The sequence below is a fragment of the Passer montanus genome, unplaced genomic scaffold (genome assembly GCF_014805655.1).
Source record: "Passer montanus isolate IOZ18808 unplaced genomic scaffold, ASM1480565v1 scaffold58, whole genome shotgun sequence".
NCBI classification, from domain to species: Eukaryota; Metazoa; Chordata; class Aves; order Passeriformes; family Passeridae; genus Passer; species Passer montanus.
The window spans coordinates 4,759,256-4,778,134 of record NW_024370816.1 but is presented as its reverse complement, the minus strand read 5'-3'; the positions used below and the strand labels follow the sequence as shown (position 1 = coordinate 4,778,134).

General features: G+C 42.4%; 1 protein-coding gene and 1 long non-coding RNA gene across 7 annotated transcripts in view; one reads left to right on the top strand and one right to left on the bottom strand.

The window, feature by feature from the left end:
* LOC120510487 overlaps positions 1 to 18,034 on the top strand; it is a 36,214-nt gene extending 18,180 nt beyond the window's left edge. For 2 of the 6 annotated variants that reach the window (XR_005629510.1, XR_005629512.1), the window contains 9 exons: positions 11,328 to 11,492; positions 11,599 to 12,170; positions 12,968 to 13,217; positions 14,011 to 14,219; positions 14,290 to 14,395; positions 14,858 to 14,907; positions 16,204 to 16,369; positions 17,379 to 17,511; positions 17,676 to 18,034. This is a non-coding gene — a long non-coding RNA (uncharacterized LOC120510487). Of the gene's footprint in view, positions 1 to 11,327; positions 11,493 to 11,598; positions 12,171 to 12,524; positions 12,595 to 12,967; positions 13,218 to 14,010; positions 14,220 to 14,289; positions 14,396 to 14,857; positions 14,908 to 15,818; positions 16,140 to 16,203; positions 16,370 to 17,378; positions 17,512 to 17,675 lie in introns of those variants that run through there. The other 4 variants (XR_005629514.1, XR_005629511.1, XR_005629513.1 and 1 more) reach the window with 4 other exon arrangements.
* Positions 14,290 to 18,879, bottom strand: part of HMCN1 (hemicentin 1) — a 165,713-nt gene continuing 161,123 nt past the window's right edge. The window contains exons 104-107 of the mRNA XM_039726386.1: positions 18,048 to 18,398; positions 16,196 to 16,315; positions 15,706 to 15,832; positions 14,290 to 14,663 (exon numbers count right to left, since the gene is read on the bottom strand). Of these exons, the coding sequence (XP_039582320.1) occupies positions 14,297 to 14,663; positions 15,706 to 15,832; positions 16,196 to 16,315; positions 18,048 to 18,398 (965 nt within the window). The 3' untranslated portion in view covers positions 14,290 to 14,296. The remainder of the gene's footprint in view (positions 14,664 to 15,705; positions 15,833 to 16,195; positions 16,316 to 18,047; positions 18,399 to 18,879) is intronic.

Sequence of the window (18,879 nt, the reverse complement as noted above, 5' to 3'; positions counted from 1 at the left end):
AATATAACAGGAATTTTCTGTCTACAAATGAAACTATTACAAATATGTAAATTTTTCAGCAAGGGTATGTTATATCAGAGGTTGTGCAGTGCTGATCTGAAGCAGGAACGATCTGCAGCAAAGTCAAAATTCTCAACCTTAACTGATGAGGGAAAATAAAATTCAAAAACTGCCAAGCTGTAGTTATTATCCAGCTATCTTTCTGATATATCAAGAAATTTCTAGGCATTGGCTTCTATTTGCCTATAATTAAGTCTGGGGTTACAGCTGAGTGTTAGGTTTTAGAATGCTAAAGCTGAAAGCCCCTGTAATTACCTGTTTCTCAAGGGCACCAGCATGGGTGGCAGGAGCTCCTTTCTGGCAGGGAGTTCCTTACCTGTTCTAAGCAGTTCTCCTTCACAGCATGGACTGCCAGCACTCACAGCTGTTGGGGCTGGGGATATGAATTAGTCCCCATATCCTTCCTGAGGGGTGACTATGCAGGAGGTTGGGGTCAAGGTCAAGCTTTGGAAAGATGAGCCTCTGTGGATTTTAAAAGTCCGAGGAGTTAAGAGGGCTGGCATCTTTTCTGTTTAAATGATTCATTCCCCTTCTAGACTTTGAATTAATTTTATGGTTTGAATTAAAGTTAGATTATAAGTCAATGATTCAACTTTGTGGTGTTCAGTTTTAGGGAGGTGCCTGGCACAGCCCTGCTGCTCTCATTTACTGTAGGGATTGATCAATTTACTGATATTACTAAGCATTTATTTGGGCTCACAGCCAGGGCTTCTGGTGTTGGAGCTCTGGCAGTAGGAGATTAAAAGGAGGGCTAAGAGCTGACAAAGGTCAGCTTTCTGCATTATCATAGGAATTGAGCTCCACAACAAAACTCAGTTTGGGGTTTTCATGATATTAAAATTTATGGTTAACATTCAGTATATGCTTAGTAATAGCATTTCAGTGTGTTTCGTTAAAGTTCAATTTATATATTTCAGTTTTGGTCTAAATTTTCAGAGATTTGTGTATTTCAGTTGCTTTGCATGTTACTGTAGGCATTGGCCTTATTGAGGTTAGCCTAACGAGGTGGTCTGGAATCAATATTTGGGCTTCTACAGCCCAAAAGATGTCAGCAGACATGACCCACAGCCATGTATTTTACTTTTATAGAGAGACTAATCTCTGCCTATAAGGAAGATTGGTTTTAACAATTCAGCACATCAATATATACATTATCTGGGGATTGCAGAGAGAGGATTAAAATTAGGAGTAATCTAATCTGGTACTTAAAATTAGGGTTAGAGGATTTCAGATTAGGATTATGAAATTTGGAGCCCTCTGTGGTATAGGTTTTTGGTCATTGACATGTCTATGTTTTAATTGGGGATTGGCTTTGTGTTTAGAGTCTGAAGCCCCAGAACTGCTTTTCTGGTGTACTTTACAGAGCTATAATTTGTACTGATGTCAACCTTTTGTTGTAAATATGTGATATTTAAACATGTAATAACATTTTTTACTGCATAGATGGGTATGTTATAGTCTGGTTTACCATTTAGGAAACTACAGTGTCAGAAACCTACTGTATTCATTGCTGTTATTAGTATTACTTATCCTACCAGGGCTTATACTAAACCCATCACAAACTGTAGCCTTAAGAACAGCCAGGGAGAAAATCCTTGTCATGCTCCCAGAGAGAGAAAACAGAATCATCTCTCCATCCCAGCTCACTCACCCCCACATAGAGCACCTGAACGTGATGCATGTCCAGAAGAATGTGGGCTATCAACTGCTGTGCCCTGGGACATGCAACAGGAAAAGACACCTTTCCCTTCCCCAAGGCACAGCATGGGAGTGCAGGTGCATCTGACAGGCTTTTGTACCTTGGTTGGCACCTCTGTCAAGGGAAAATGAACACCAAATTCTAGCAACAGTGTTCTGTATTTTCTGTGACTGACACCTGAGAATGAGTCGGTGTCACTAAACATGGTCTGCTCTGTTTCTGTCACAGTGTTCTCTGTGCTGATGGCTCTTTAACTTAACCTTTTGAGGGACTCTGAGCTGTAATGAGGACTGAAAGGAAAATAAAATCCCTGCAGCAGAGAATCAAGCAGTTTGTATCACTCTCTGATGGGTTCATCATAGTAATTATGAACCTGTCAGCCTATACAATACCTGCCTGCAATAAAAGCCTAGTTTGAAGACTCTTTCCCTTGCCTGGACTGTGAAGATTCCCTTTCTAGCATAGACAGTGGGAAGGAACCTCTTTTTATATTTTTTTTTTCTCTTATCACAAAAGATTAGAACAGAATGTCAGATCCTGACATGAGGATAGGGGTGCATTTGTAAAGGACATCCTAGGAGAAGTGTTCAAGGGAAGTAGCAGGTCATCCTTAAAAGATTCTCTTCTTCCAAACAAAAAAGAACCTGCTTTGCAGACCCAACAACAAAAAGTCCTTTCCCTCAGCACCTAACAGTCTTGTTTCAGTACATCATCAGAGATGTATCTGGAGGATGGGACTTTTTACAGGCAGCCTTCTTTTATTCACTTCAGAATGAGTCATATGTTTTTGTGACCAGAGCAGTTGGTTTGAAGACGAAAATTACGAATAATGCACCACCCTTAAGACAATTCTATTCCTGAAAGATTGAGCTCAGGGTATTGGCAATATCCTTTGCTGAAAGTTAGTTTTCAGAAAATAAGAGAAAATCCTAGGGATGCTGGTAAAGAATATGGGTTGACATAAGCATATTCTTACCAGAGAACGTAATTTATCCTGTGTTTATGGGTGCTGTGCCTGAGAAACAAATATCATAAAGGCTCAGTCAGGCTGGAAAGAAAAGAATTTGCATAGCTATGATAATATACAATAACTGCTGCTTAAAAGCATGGCCTTCCAGAAATCCTGTCAGTAACAAAATGACATTGCTAATTGCTTCCTTTTCTGCTGAGGAGTGAAAACCTTGAGCAGGGGGTGGAGGTGCATGTGCCAAAGTACTGACAATGAACATTAGAGCCCCGCTCTGCCTGTGCTTTAGTAAATGATTCAGGCCAATTCTTGCTGCTGTTCAATGCAGAGCATGAGAAATGAGCAGGATGGAGAGAGACAATTTATGGGAAAGCTCAGTGTAACAGCATGCCAAAGCTAATCCCACAGGAGCTCAGTGACTACACTGTGATGTCAAATAGCAGTGAAAATGAACTCTCAGATGAATGTGGAAGCCACATGAGGAAGAACAGCCCAAAGATCCTACCATGGTCCTTTCCTGGTACCTGATCATGGGTTCTTAGTTGGCCTGAGTACACTGAAAGGAAAAAGAGCTCAAAAGGGAAGCATCTTGCTCAGCCTTTCATGCCAAGCTCAGTGGAAATTCAGATCTCTTGATGTTTTTGGTGTTTTCATTAATATTTTTTCCTTAATTCTTCAAGAATATAGCATACATTTCAACTAAGGGTGTGCTCCAAACTCACTAGTGTGCTCAGGATAACAGCAAGTCCTAAGTGTTTAGCATAACTCTTATATTAAAGTAATTTGATGTAACTGTGATATGAACATCACATTTTCAAAATGATCCTTAGAATCTATAAAGTGGACATCTACTAGAGGAAGAATTGCTAAAAATGGTTTAAGGATGGAGAAGCCAAAACAGTGGGACTGCAGGCTGTCTGTCATATTCTAGGAAATTAATTTCAGAATGCCCAAAAAGATGCAACTTTTATTTGCAGATAAAGAGTTCCTGTGAAGACACTGTATCTTAATAAACCTGTTCTTGTGTGAAAATATGAGACGAGTTTAAAGTAGAAAGATCTAAATTATAAATAGAGATAAGGTGCTTCTCCTTGTATTTATGGCATGTTGTTCTTTTTAGTTGAGTTGAGTTAATGTGCTACATAGTCTCATCTGTTTCTATGAATATTTTTTAGCTCCATTAAGCCTGAAAGATCAACTTGTAACTTGGCCTGAATGAAATCAGTTTTATAAGCTAAGTGTTCCAGATATCAGACATAAGTATTTGAGGCTTACTTTTAATGCATTACAGTGATTTTTATATACAAATACTAGAGCTGCGAGCATAGGCTAGGTTAAAGGGGTTTATTTCTGAAACAGAACATAGATAATATAGGATATTTTTTCAAGCTTTTATCAAGCTCTGATGAAGCTTGAATATTAGTTGTGCCTATTTTGCCCAGAGTGAAGACCAAACAGGAAAACTCAGTTATTTGCAGTACTTTATGAATGCGATGATAAATATTTCCTTTAGGACCTTGCAGCAAGCAGTTACTTAAATGATCCTAGAAAGGATCATTTAACTAGGAAAATTTAATAAATTAATTATGTCAGTAAAATATATACATAAAATAATAGATGTTATTGGAATGTATTCCAGCCTATTACCTCTAAGTGAAAAGCCACAAAACATCCAAGCTTTTTTTTTTCTCCCCCATTTGTGTATAATAAATTTTAAACTTTAGGATGCTTTTAAATTCCCCGATTACAGTTTCACAGTGGTTTCAGAATACGTACAAATCCTGAATATTGTCTTGAGGCTTTGCTGAGATGGTTGTGGTGTTCCTTTGCAGTATTCCTGATGTGGAAAACATGAAGGACAGACTATTATTGGGCTATCCTGGTTCATAGATGGTGTCCATATGGGATGAGCCTTTTTGTTTCACCTCAAATTTACTGAAATACAGGTGGCTAGAGGGTGCACTGTGCCAGGGGTGGCCTTGTGTTTTAACCAGCTGCATTATTAGATGCAGTGAGAAATGGGGCCAGTTCAGGTGAATTTTAGATATGGCATTAACGAGAACTTAGCAGGAGGCAGTGAAGATCAAGGAGACGCTGGCAGGCGTAAGCAGAGCCCGAGAGGCTCTGGGCACTCAATGAGTCCCTCAGTGTTGGTGGAGATGATGCTGGTTTGTTTGGCCAGCGGGGCGTTGATGGGAATGGGCTGGGCTGCAGACACAGGACATGAGAGCAGAAGGAGGATTTGGCGTCAGCGAGCAGCTACCAGGCCGTGGGCAGCCAGCACTGCCTGGAATGCTCACTCATGGAGGGGCCGGGAATAGCCCTCCTGACAGCAGATAGGCTCAAGTGTTTTTGTCTTTGGGAATCCGGAGGGATGGGGGAGATGGCTGTGGAATTTGCAAGGATTGCAGAAGTTTGGCACCATTTTCGGGTTGATGTTATATTCATTACATTCTGTTCCAGGGCTCTGGCTGGGGCTGATGACTCTGCGTTACCTCATGGCAACGCCCTGGTGCTCTGCTCCTCAGGGCTCAGGTTACTCAGTGAACTTCACTGTGTGGCCAGATAAAACTGCCCCGTTATTGTGACACGCTGTTCAAACTCTTCTGGTGACATTTAGACCAGCACAGTTCAGAAATTCAGGGGCCTGGATTGAGTGTAAGCAGACCATGGGGCTTGGTTAATATTTTTATACTGATATGGGATACTGTGAGCAGCTTTGGCTGCCTGAGTACGAGGTACTGAAATTAAGACAAATGAGAAGAGGCTGCAATAATAAATAAAGTAATGGAAAGATGCAAGAGGAAAGCAAGGAGGAGTTCAGTTTGTTAATTCTAGCAAAGAAGAGCTTTGATTTCTGTGTGTAAATACCTCCAGGCAATAAGGATATGGGGACCAAGAGAAGAGGATTATTTGAACCTTTAGTTTAATAAAGCTTTTAGCAGCAGCAGCCAAAGTCCAATCATTTTAAGCACTTTGTAAGTAAGATTGCAGGAAATTAGAAGAAGGTTCTTAAGAATTATATCACTGAGACTTGGCAACAGCCTGCTGACCAGATGAATTTTAAGATGGAGTTGGATGCATTTTTGAATGAGGTGGGAGAAGGATCTTGGTGGCAGGAGTTCCTTCCCAGTGTCCCTCCCTGGCTGCATTGCAGTGAAGCTGAGGCTGTAGCAGGAATCTGAGGTGATTTTGGAAGGCTCTTGCTGTAAGACAGTAGAGCAGGGACAGTTATTTTGGAGACATTACTTCAATGTAAACAGATCTGATGTTTTTCCATTTACCGAGTCGTCTATCACAGCTGTCTGTCAGAGTCTTCTTTGGGCAGCCAGTAAAACCTTGCCATTTCATCATTAATGGAGAGGCAACAACACTCATCTCCCAGCTTCCTGGTGCTGCAGAACAACTGTCAATGGCCCCAAAAATTTTACTTCAGTCCTTCCTCTGCTAGGATAATTCCTGCTTTCTCAGTGGCTTGGGGTGAGAGGGGAGAATGCCTCTGTCACCCTTCTGAAATTTGTCCTTCCATGTCTGTGAGCTCTGTCATTCAATTATTGGTTTCTCTTGCTGGCTGTGAAATTTAAGCAAATTTTGATGAGAATAAGAGTCAGAAAAATCACTCAGTTGTAAAAGATAAGGTGTGTAACATTTGCAGCTTTCTGTGTATAAAATTGTGGAATATATTCATTCCTGCTGCTCAACAGTTTCCCAGCCAGTGGTTTGTTTTGGGTGTTTTCACTTTCAGAAGCCATGTTTAAGTAGATAATTGTACTTGCTGTTAGAGCATTTTGATCACAGTACTAGTTTGCCTTTTAACCCTATTTTGAAACCAAAGCTAAAATTTAAACTTATATCTCAATGACAACGATGATCTCTCTGAAACACTACTTTAGGTTAATCCAAGATAATTTAAAAGCAGCTTGCCTAGTTTGTAGCAAAATCACATCATTAAAGAGTGAAGAGTGGGAAAGTGTAGATGTTTGCCATTAGTTCCTCCTTATAACCTTATAACTTATGTACTAATGAAAGGAAATATTGGTATTGGCCTAATGATAAATAAGATTAGGATGTTGTTTTGAAGTCCATTCCAACTTTGCATTTGTTAATGAAAGCAGTTTAATTCAAAAGCATCACCCTTAATTGTCTCAGTTAATCTATGAACACTCTCTTGAACAATGAACTTGTCCATAGAACATAATAATCTGTAGGTTTTGCTCCATGTTTATCTTTTCTTTGCTCTGTGAACATTGTGCATATTCCCCTTCTGGGACCTTTCCTGTCCTGCCAGGACAGTAGTTTGCTTGTGATTCATATGTGAACTTCAGAAAACATGGACAATTGCTGATGATGTCAGGGATATGATGTTACTCCTATCCTTTTAGACTTTTTACATTTTTATAATCGCTTTATCTGGCATAATATTAAAGAGCATTACAAATAACATTTATTTGGAGTGATTACTCTTGCACAAGACTGTCTGGCAGATTGCAGGCATTTACAGATGTTCTGATTTACAAGTACTGTTGCTCATCTTATTAAAGTAAATGTATTCAATGAAGGACCAGAACAGCTTAAAAATAAACAATGACTGCGTAATAGGTAGATGCAAACAAATATTATCTTTACTTACAAAATCTGTCTATGGAAAAATAGGAAATAGGAAAATTGACTGAATAACTGACATATCAGTTCTGCTACAGATACAGAAATTATAGCTCTCAAAATATTTGATTTTTTGTTGTTGTTATTAAAATACAACAGATTTAATCTAAAATCTCCTTCTGCTGAGAACATCTATGAATAGAAGAGGGCCATCTAACCTGTGACCATTCAGGCACTAGCAATGGTTAGTTTTCATGTCAGTCTCTCTCAAAGGGGATCTACAGCTCACTTGGAACATGGGGACACAGAATATAACAGTCCAGGTGAAATTGTATAGTAAGTAATAAAAAATAAGAATGCATGGCATGCAGGCAGTGCTTTGTTCAGGTGTGTGTAGGGAGCTTTTTCCATCTGTGTGTGGGAACATGCAAACTCTCATTTTATTAATTAATTAGTTAGATTAAGCTAATTAATATTACTTATTTCTGCCAATAGTCTTATAAATGCTACAAGTACATCTTCCTTTTGTGCTGAACAGGTCCTAAAATCCAAGCACACATGCCTTTGTCTGTAATAGATTGGAGTTTATCTGGACAGACTTTGTAAAACTGGAAAAAACAGCTCAATAACCACCCTTCTCGTAAGGGAAATAATTGTGAAAGTGCTGTTTACCAACATGATGTTATACTGGAAAGTGTTTAATAGCTTCCAAAACTAATTTTTTAGATAACTCGTACAGAAAATGGTGTTGGACTCCTTTCCTGTGGTTACGCATTTCACTATCTTGTATTTATCTCTAATGACACCCCAGCAGAGGAGTACTCTGAAAAAAAGAGTTGAAAGAGCAAAATGAAGTTGTTCTGTGCAAGGAGAAAACTCCTGCCAAGTGAAAAAAGGCCAATTTGAGAGGAAGAACAAACAGATCTGGAAGTGTAGCAAGGCTGATTCCTGGCAGTAAAGACAGACTGAACTTGAAAGGAAAGAAGTAGCTGCTTGTGTTTGTAGACTAAGATCAAAGTCTTTGTGCCACTACTCAGAGTTATTGTGAGTGAGGGGGAAAGGATTTGCTGTAGTCAGAGGAGAGGTTATTGCTGTAATTGAGAGGTGGCTGAGAAGTTGATGCTCAGGTACATAAAGCTCAGACTTTGACTTCAGTGTAATTGGGACCAAATACCTAATTAGAAGATGTTGTCTGGATGTGTATCTGAATATCAGAAGCATTTGTTGAAAGACACAAATGACGACAGAAAAGTGGGAGAGTTTGGGGTTTGCCAAGTGGAACAAGCATCCAGTGTGTTTTTCTCAGTTCAGCTTCGGGTGATCAAAGGACTTTGTCAGAATACTGAAAAAACCTGTGGAAATGGGCAACTGACTCACGCAGCTCTAAGTCATGAAAATGTCTCAGACTTTAGCATGGCTGGTTTAAATTCCAGTTTCAGGCTGGAGATTTGGTGATAGTTATTTTCTATTAATTCCTTTCTAGCACCCAAGGTGGGAGCAAAATCAGTGCTGTGTGATTTATTTAGATAACCAACAGAGCTTTGTAAACAAACAGGATAATCTGGTGGTCCTGAACTTCACTGCTGGACCTGACTGCCCAAAAACCAGCTTTTCTTCTCCAAAAGGCTGATTCTCAGCTAGGTTCAGGCTCTTTTCATTAGCTGCTCTGCTGGTGTGTTTTTACATACTGTAGGAATTAATTTTACAATGGGCCCTTCTGTCCTGTTTATCATTTTCAAATCTATATCAAGACCATTTGGGTTATAGCAGCTCTAAGTAAAACCTAGCTTTTGCTATTACTTGCAGTATCTGCTGAGACCTTTTCTATGATTAAGGGAGATTTTGATTAGCTGAGGTGCCAAATTTGAAGGCAGTTGGAGTTTTTTAGCAAGGCTGTGACTGGCTTTCATTAGAAGTGGCTTTTTGGTAATTGCTGATGGCTCTTTGCTTGTCTGTAGTAAAGCTACTACAGGTGGTAAAAACACCATGATATTACCTTGCTGTGCATTTGGGCTGGTGAACACAAACCACTTATGTCTTAGAGCTCATCTATTAAAGGACAACATTGTTTATACATCCAAAAATTTTTCAAAACATGAGCTGTGAAATGTTAGCAGTAATATTTTGGCACAGGTTTTGCAGGGTTACACCCAACTTGAGGTTCTCTATCAGTCTCTGCATCACTGAGAGCATTGCAGAGTGACCAGTAAGAAAACCACCAATATTTCCTTTCCAGCAAGGCCACAGCAGCTGAGAAAAGCAGGCTGGCCTGAAGGATTGGTAAATAGTGAATACTGGTGAGCTAATTCTGCTCGCAGACAGATGAGGAAGGATGAGACACACGAGGAAGGATGAGACAGATGAGGAAGGATGAATAAATTTGATGCAATCAGAGTTATTTACAAGGTTTATATTTAAAGTCCAGTTCTTTTAAGTAGAAGAGAATTTGAAGAAGTGATGGTTTTGTTGCAGATTTTTTCAGCCCATCTCTTTCCTATAAGCTCTCAAGCATGGGAGCTGCTAGGACATCTCAGCAGAAAACATCTGCTGAGGTGCAAGGAGGCTTTGTTCTCCCCTCCTTATCACAGTGACTCCTGTAGTCCCTTCAGTGTGTGTTTCATGTTGTTTTCTCATGTTATTTTTGTGTCTTCCATTTCAGTCAGTCATGCAGTGGCACCAGAGACCTCTGCATTTTCCTCTCTGGACATAGGGAAGTCCTGTTCCTTTGCTTGTTTTTTGTGGAGAGGCATTTGTTCCTGTGGCATTTGGGAACTCATTTGCAAACCTCATCTTTTACATCTACAGCAGCAGATTCCAGAGGCCATGCAGCTAAAATTCTGTGAAGGAACCTTGATGCTGTTTGGAACTGGGCTTTTTTATGTGCCACTGTGTTTATCAGGGACAGTGGTAATGGGGAATACTCACGGGATTTTTTACTGCAGGTGTGCTGGTGGGCTTTGCCTCTGAAGCTGGAGACCCCAAATTAGACATATTCCTTTTTTGAAGCTTTTACATACAACTTTGTGTTTGCCAGGGGTTCTGCTACAGTTTTGCACAGGAAGAGTTTGTCTTGCTTGAATTATGGTCTGTGCAGTGCAGATCTCTTGATACCTCTCAGGTGTTCTCTATGAGTGGAGTCCTTGGGACACTTCTTGTGATCGAGCAGGAGGGCAGGACTTGATTTGTGTGATTGTTGTGCAGTAAGCTGTTCAAAGCTGTGCAGGGGAGCTTGTCTCAGTCCTTAGTCCTTAATGAGAAGTTATTAATAAGGAAGCCAGCTGCATCTCACTGAATTGCAAGACTACTGGAGCTATCCAGAACCATAGGAGCTGTGCAGTGCTTACATACAGTGGAAAATAACAGATCCTCTTCTCCTTGTACAGCATTACTTCAGAGCACTTGTTAACCTTTGCTGTGTATTCTGAACAGTCTCATGGCTTGGTGATTTTTGTGATGCCCTCATTATTTAGCTATTCATAAACTATAATTTGAATTATGTTAGCACTGAAAAGCACCTTTTTTATCCATAGGCCTTTATCTGTAAGCAAGTCTCCTTTGCTTCCCTTTCTAACACTAAATTTAGCAAAGCAGAATAATCTGGCACGAGTTGTGCACTGAAGATTTGAACAATGAGCCCAATGATCAGAGGTGATTTGAGTTGTGTCCAGACATGCAAATGTATTTATAAAAATCTGCAGCTAGATAGGGATCCCATTTAACCTTATTCAGGGGGTGTGGCTGGATGCACTGCTTGGATGTTGAGATGATTAGAGCAATGCTGCTGAAGGTGTGATGTCTGAGGACCCAGCTGGCACTGGTGTTTCCTTGCTGTCCCAGCTCACACCCAGTGGCCTGTGCCTCTTAGTTTGCCCAGGCTTACAAGGGGCAAATGAAGTAATTCACTAAGAGTTCTTGTAGTCCCTGTGAAGTAGCAGCTCTGCCTGAATGGGGAACTTCTGCATGTGCCAGAGCTGAAAATGTCTCTTGATTTCCCCTCAGGAGCTGCACTTAAGCCATTCAGACTCTCCAGCATTAATGGAAGTTGGCGAGGAAGGTGCTTTAGCTTTCCAGACTTCATTGTGGTGCTGAGTGACAGCAATGAGATTCATCTGGTTTTGGGCTGAATCAAAGCTCTCCACTGGATCAGAGGCTGAAGTCCACAAGGTAAGAGGAGCCTTATCTGCCTGCATGATTCTCCACAGAAACAAAGCACAGCACTGTCCAGCAGCCCTCACCCATCCATGCATTTGTGCATCCCATATCCTGACAGGTCACTGGAAATGTGCCAGGTGCCTCCTCTGCACCCCGGCCAGGGGATCCTACAGCAGTGCTGTGTGTGCTGCTCCCTCTCGTGTGTGACAGCAGGCCAGGCACTGGGATTCCAGCCTCGTAAAATAATCCATGGATTTCAGCTGTTGCACTGGGCCAAGTTTTCATTGGCAGCAACCTTGGATTTGAGCTGCCAGAACTGGAAACGCCTGTGAAGGCAAAGGGCTCCAGCACTCCCCCTGGACCCCGGGAGCAGTGTCCTGCCTGTAAGTGCCCCGCCGCTGCGGGCGGTGACGGCTGCGTGACTCAGCATCCGCCTTGGTTTCGCACCCACTGTCTGGATCTGACTTGGAAGTGGACATTTCCCACTCAGGCACAGCTGCTCTGGTCTTTGCTGAGCATCTATCTCACCTGATGACATGTTTTGCCTTTAGCCAACAGTGCTGTGTTTCCAGCACAGGCTCATTACTGTACCCATGCAGTAGCTTTTCACTTCAGCCAGTCTGTGAAGGAAAACAAAGCCCCAGTGCATTTCCTCTCTCCAGAGGCTGGCAAGCTGGATCCCTACAGAAGGTATGATGGGCATTCCTTACCTGCCTCTGGTTCCTGAACACCTGCCTTTTATGGTGGGTGATGCTGTGGTGGGGTTGGCATTAGAGCATCAGTCACCTTTAACAGATGTTGGTTGTGAATTTTCCATCCTTTCCAGCCCGTCAGCCCTGGTTTCACCCCTGAACTCCTTTTCCTGCCTTACTCCTCTCCTAGACCTTAGATTTGGAAGGAATAACATGGGTTTTTCCAAAGGGGTTATTTAACATGCAGTTTCCTTAAGGCTTTACCAAGAAAAGATTGTTTTTGGAAGGACAAGTGAGTCTGGTTGTGTTCTGGCAAAGGCTGGGGTTTAGCAGATGTTTTCCTGGAATACAGGCATGGGCTGAGTGCTCTGGGCACTGCTGCAGCAAGCAGATGGCTGGATCCAAGGTATGCCCACCAGGAGGTAAGTGACTGTTACTTCTTTGAGGGTCAGATTGGTCAGAAAGGTTGTAAACTCTGTTGGGTTTTTCTCCCTTCTCACAAAACGTGCCACAGTAGAAATTTTTGTGTTCTGGGAGTGGAATTAGCTGCCCTTAAGGACATCACTTTCAGTCTGATTCTCATCCTTAAAAGACATTGAGGTAATTACCTGTACCTATTCTAACTTACTCTCATTTCTCGTTCCCTCATGTCTTTTTCATGGGATTTGTCTTCTTGGAGCTGTTTTTATTTCTCAAGTCAGGTTTCTGAGAAGCAAACCCATTCAGTTTGTACAGATTTATCTGAGTTACAGACTTCAAAATGCAAAGCAATTTTAAGTCATCCTTATTTTGCAGGGCTACTTCACTTGGTGCACTGGAAAGGGAAGAAAAAACAAGGGGATAACAAGTGGGGATGTCTAACATTGGTTAATAATATACAAAAATAGAGACAAAATTCTACTGGGAGACAATTTGTTCCAGTGGCTGAAAATCTACTGGTGATAATCTCTTACTACCCCAGAGTGCCAAGAAGAGGGAAAAGAGCTGCAGCTGCTCCCTGGTTTGCTGGGCATGGTACATTCTGCATTGTCCCCTGGCCCTTCGGGTAAGAGCTTTAGAAATGGAAAAGAATTTTTTCAAAGATAAAACTCCCAGCAGTCTCAAAGTTGATGGGAACCTTTATTTTGATTATTTTCATTGTACTGACATCGTCCTTTTATGCAAACTTAACTGTAAAACACTCTTGAGATACTGCATAGAAAATACACATAGGAAAAACCACATATATACACGTCCATAAAAATAGAATACATCTTGGCAAAATTACTTGTGTACAGTGTATTGACATTATTGAACCAAACTTACATCACCTTTGGAGAAAAATGTTCCATGTGCGTAAAACCCCAGACCATTTGCTGAGCTGGGAGTATGGCAGTGGATATGAGTTTGGGTTAAATAAATGGCTATACCAGAATGGCAGAGTAAAAACAAGTTATAAAATACCTGCTCTATAAAGTAGAAGAAGCCATTTTGGTTTTTTCTTCCAAAAAATAGCAACATCTCTACACTTGCATGGAAACCAAAGGTACCAGTTCCAAATTCTCCTGTAGATTCGTTAGCTGCAAACAAACTTTAATGTAATTTGTTTCAGCATTTGCAACCCTTGGGCACAGTGGCATTTGGTGGGTTCAAGCACACAACATAGTATAGCACAGCCCTAATTCTATTGGGTAATTGATAAGGAAAAAAATCTAATAGATATAAAATTTAAAACACTTAGCAACCTTTAAAATATGTAGACCACTTGAAATTATGGGTTTATTTTCTTCAGTTACTTTCAGTGGAGGCTGCTCCTTGCTTACTGCTTTGACTACATGGATTTCTCTGCTGCTTTTCAGAACATACTGTGGAAAGTGACCATTCCAGTGTAATAAATAAAGCAAGTGGGAACAGGTCCTCAAAGCCACGGATCTTCCTCTTGAATTGGAACAACAGGACTGGAGAGGCAGCCTCCGGGAAGCAGGGGAGGAGAAAAGCACATAGCACCCTTTGAAGTGCGGTGGTTCCCGTACAGGCAGGCTGCAGCAGCCTGGCCCCGGGGAAGGAGGTGGAGGCAGGGGAGGAGAAAAGCACATAGCACCCTTTGAAGTGCGGTGGTTCCCGTAGGGGGGAAGGAGGTGGAACTCAGTAGGGGAAGGCGGACACGGCGATGTAGATGATGAAGGTGGTGCGGTACTCGACGCTGCCCTCGGCGCTGTAGGACAGGGCCCGCACGCCCATGCGGTACGTCCGGGGCTCGCGCAGCGCCCGCGTGGTGAACACCACCCCCTTCCAGTTCTCATCCCTCAGGGCAAAGGGCACGGCCGGGTCCTCGTCCGCCATCAGGAAGGTGGTCCTGGGGTGCATGACTTGGTCGTGAGTGTAGGCCACCAGCCGGATCAGATCCTGCCCCGCAGCGATGCCGAAGGGCAGTGACAGCAGCTTGTACTCCAGGGCGTAGGTGCTCAGGTCACAGTCCAGGTCATTGGCCGGGCAGCTTTTGAGACAGAACCTAGGAAGGAGCAGAACACTTCAGCCCAGGGAGAAGGCACAGTATCTTAAGTACTGGGATAGGTCTTAGAAGAGAAATTTTTCCCCTGTTTACCCTGTTGCAGATTAAAACTACTCTAGAAGTGCTCATGCACTCTTCATCCATTGTTCCTTTAGAGCTGCAGCCCGGTTTAACATCCCTTTTTGCCTCAACAGGATCATTCCAGAAAGATGTTGGCTGCACTGATATCATTGATGGCCATAGGGTAAGTTTTAGTGACTGTGCTCTTAAACATTAGAATGGCAAGACCTAGTTTAAAATGTTCTGGGCAGCATTTGAGGTATCCGTCTGTTAGGTCATAAAATAAAGAATATGTAATGAATGGCCAAATGAAATTTACTTTTCTTAATCAAAAGTTAAAATATGGAATCTCTGCTAGTGCAGTTTGCCAGTGCTGACAGAGGCTGAAGGACATGGCCTCCATGTCACTGTAGATGTCACTGCAGTTGAGTTTGATCCCAAAAGATGATTTCTGACAAGCTATTTTTCTTTGAGGATATTGAAAGATTAAAAGAATTCAGTATGGGTTTTTTCCCAGAACAGGGAAATAACAAAGCTTAACAGGAACTTAGAATTATTTTCATGACTAAAATAATGGTATCTGATGCTTTGAAGCTGATAGCAAGTCAGGCCATTCAGATTAGATGTTAGGAAGGAATTCTTCCCTGCCAGTTGAGGCAGTGGCACAGGTTTCCCAGAGAAATTGTGGCTGCCCCCATCCCTTGGAAGTATCCAAGGCCAGGCTGGACAGGGTTTGGAGCACTCTGGGCTGGTGGAAGATGTCCCTGCCCATGGCAGAGGGTAGAACTGGATGTTCTGTTAAGGTCCCTTCCAACCAAAACCATCCCAGGACTCTGACTCTGTGATCTCCAATGTCAATGCCTTACCTTTAGCTACTGTGAGCTCTACTGGTGTTAGGCAAACTTAAATTTTCTTCTTTAACAAGCACAGGTTAAGGAGCTGAGCTTGAGGCAGCTGAGAAGGGGCTGAGAATAGAACATACCCAGAATGTGGCTCTCGCTGGTAGTTGGGTGGACAAGGAGTGTCTATGCACTGGTAGCTTCCTCTCATGTTGAAACACATCTGATTTGATCCACAATTTATGTTCTCTTCAAGACACTCATCAATATCTGGATGGAAAAACATGCAAGGGATCAACTGCTGGTAGAAGAATTAAAGGGTGAAAATCAAAGTGGGTAAAGGCTGAGCAGAGCCCAGAATATGCCTCTGTTTGACCCTAGAGCTTGGAGGTCAATGTGTAATGAGAAAGTCACAGGGGAACTGCAGAGAATTAGAAGTTGCAATTGTCTAGTTTGCTGATATTTTATGAAACAATAGAAGTGTGGAATATAAAACCTTCTGGAACCTGAGATTTTGAATGCTGACTCTCACACAGCCAATTCAGAGAGGTGGCTCAGCCATGTGCTGAGCTGGCTGGTGTCAGGTTTCTTTGCAGACCTCCCCCAGAGCACTGCAGGGATGGCTCTCCGTACCTTGGCAGGTTTTGCCGTTGGGCATGAGGCGGTATCCCGCGGGACAGGCACACTGGAAGCTGCCCAGGCTGTTCCTGCACTCGTGCTGACACGTGTCTCTGCTCTCACACTCATCGATGTCTGTGGAGAGAAGCACCAACACCTCAGCACTCCCTGAGCCTGCCATGAACACAGGTACCTTCCCCCTCTTTATGTACTGCAAGTGTACAGACAGAGCTGTCTGGATCTCTCTGGATGTCTTTTTCTGATGGGGTTGAACATCTAAGACTAGAGTGTCCTCTTCCCTTACCTGTGCCATTCCTTGTAACTCTGCAGGCACTAAAGTCAGCTTTGAGGGGCTCTTCCCCTCGGTGAATAGCAGCTGTGACAGATCCCAGCTGAGGAGACCAGTCCTGAGGCAGAGCTCTGGGAGAAAGGGGGATGTGCCACCTGTGTCCACTGCCAGGGTCATACAAACACAGTCCTGCCCCCAAAGCAATCTGAGCTGCCTGATGATCAACCAAATGTTAAGCAACATGCTTAGGGAACACCCACACTCCTTATCTCACCAGAGGAAGCCTTGTTACTGTGGGAGTCTTCCTTACAGTCACTCCCTCCTCAGGCAAAGCTGTTTCCCTTTTAAACTGGCCTTGCCCATGCCAGAGGGATGAATTAGGCTCAGTAGCTGGGAAGACTGTCACTCAACGCTCTTCTTTTCTTTCTTCCTTTTCTTTTTTTTTTTAAATCTCCCTCTCAAATACAGAAGTACTAGTACCAGACCACATTATGTGAAGTTTCCAGAGCACATTAGCATGATGTAGACACAGATAATTTGAAATTATAATGGGCTTTTAAAACATCTGCCTAGTTCAGGACAGCAGCAAAGTAATCTCAAGCAAGAGTTCAGACTTGCATGGTTAAATCAGTGGAAGGAAGATCTCTGCTTCCCCTCTGTTGGACTGACAGGGGTTGCATTAGATCAAAATGCAAACAGAAAAGAGAAACAGATGTGACTGCAAACCTCTGTGCTGTTAGCAAATCCTGATGGTTGCCTACAGAAAGAATTTTCTTTAACAAAAGCATCCTTTGGGGCTATTTTTCATATTAAACAATAATTTTAAAATTCAGATATTTATTCAATGAAATGAAAGTTTCATGGAATATTATTAATATTAATGGCATATTTACTAATTCCAACTGGAAGCTAGGATGAAGATCAAAATTGGAAACAAACCCTTCTCTCAGAGTTGTATTCCTGGGTCTCTCAATTTAACTCCTATACCATAACAATCCACATGGATGTGACTACTGAAACCTCTCTGGAGCTTAAATACAAGGTTTGATGTCTTCTCCATGCTCACTGAATTACATAGCAACCCCTTTTCTTACATGAAATAATTTAAAAACTTCTCTGCCTGTCACCTGCGTGACAGTGGCAGTGCTGGCAGTGGCCCCAGTGTGATTGATTCTAAAATGTTTATTCCAAACTTTTCTGACACAGTTTACTGCTGCCAGTGGGAGTCTGACAGAAGCACTGTAACCAGGCTGGGGCTGCTGGTGGCTTTTGTTGTGTGAGAAGATTCACCAACGTGAGCTACCATGACCAGGAGAAAGAATAACAGAGGGAAATACTTTGCATACAGGTAATAAACAGCACAATTAATACAAGAGGTTATAAGGAGGTGTGAGAACATTTTTGCTACAATGTGAGCCAAGACAGCAGAGACCAGAACATGCAGAACCCTCTGAATATTGATGAGGGTAATTGAAAACACAACCCCAGCACCACAAACCCTCAGCCCCTGGTATATATCACAGAGTAACCTAAGAATAAGGCCCAAAATAGAGTTGCATAGATAGGACTGACATTTACCTACACATCTGGCATTTCTTGCCTCATAGCCTTCAGGACAAGTTTCTCTAAGGTTCCTTCTAGTCCTGGAGAAAGGTATTCTGCTGTTCCTATACTCTGAGAAGGAGCTGTAGAGATTTGAGGAGTGCCTGTAATAGTGCTGCAGTTGCTGGTTGTCTCTCCCAGGGGAGAACTGAGCATGGTTATAGCTACTGTAATAGGCACCCGAATTTGGCACCCTCTCCAATCCGGCGCAAGATTTCCCATCACCCAGTAACTGCTGCCCAGGTAGACAGAAACACTTGAAGCTGCCGGGGGTGTTGGTGCAGTGAAGTGCACAGGGTTTAGGCACTTGTTCACATTCATTAATGTCTGCTCATGTGACATGATCCAGAGCCCCAAACCATGTGGAAAGGAGAGAAAACAAACAAACAACAACACATAACTATACGTATATATACACACAGATACTTATCTCAGTGTCAGGAACAAGCTGAAGACATGAAAGCGAGGTTTGGAGGCAGTAAAACATGGAGAACACTAGGCCAAGGAGGCAGGATCCACTGTCCTGGACTGTAACAGACCTTCATTCTCCCACAGGCTGATGTGACTGTGCTCACCAGGACAGGAGCCCTGCTGAAGCCTTGTGTCAGCCTCAGCTGCTCAGTACTCTCTTAGTAATTGGGGTTTTTTTCCCTTAAGTGCTCCACAGATGAGTGAAAGAAGCTGCTGGTCCCTTCTTTAAAAGACAACCCTTAACACAGAGCATTCCAGAGAAGTACAGTGCTCGAAATTCCTTACACCCCACACTAAGGGAAGCACAACAGGCTCTGATGTGGTTATTGTGCCTCAT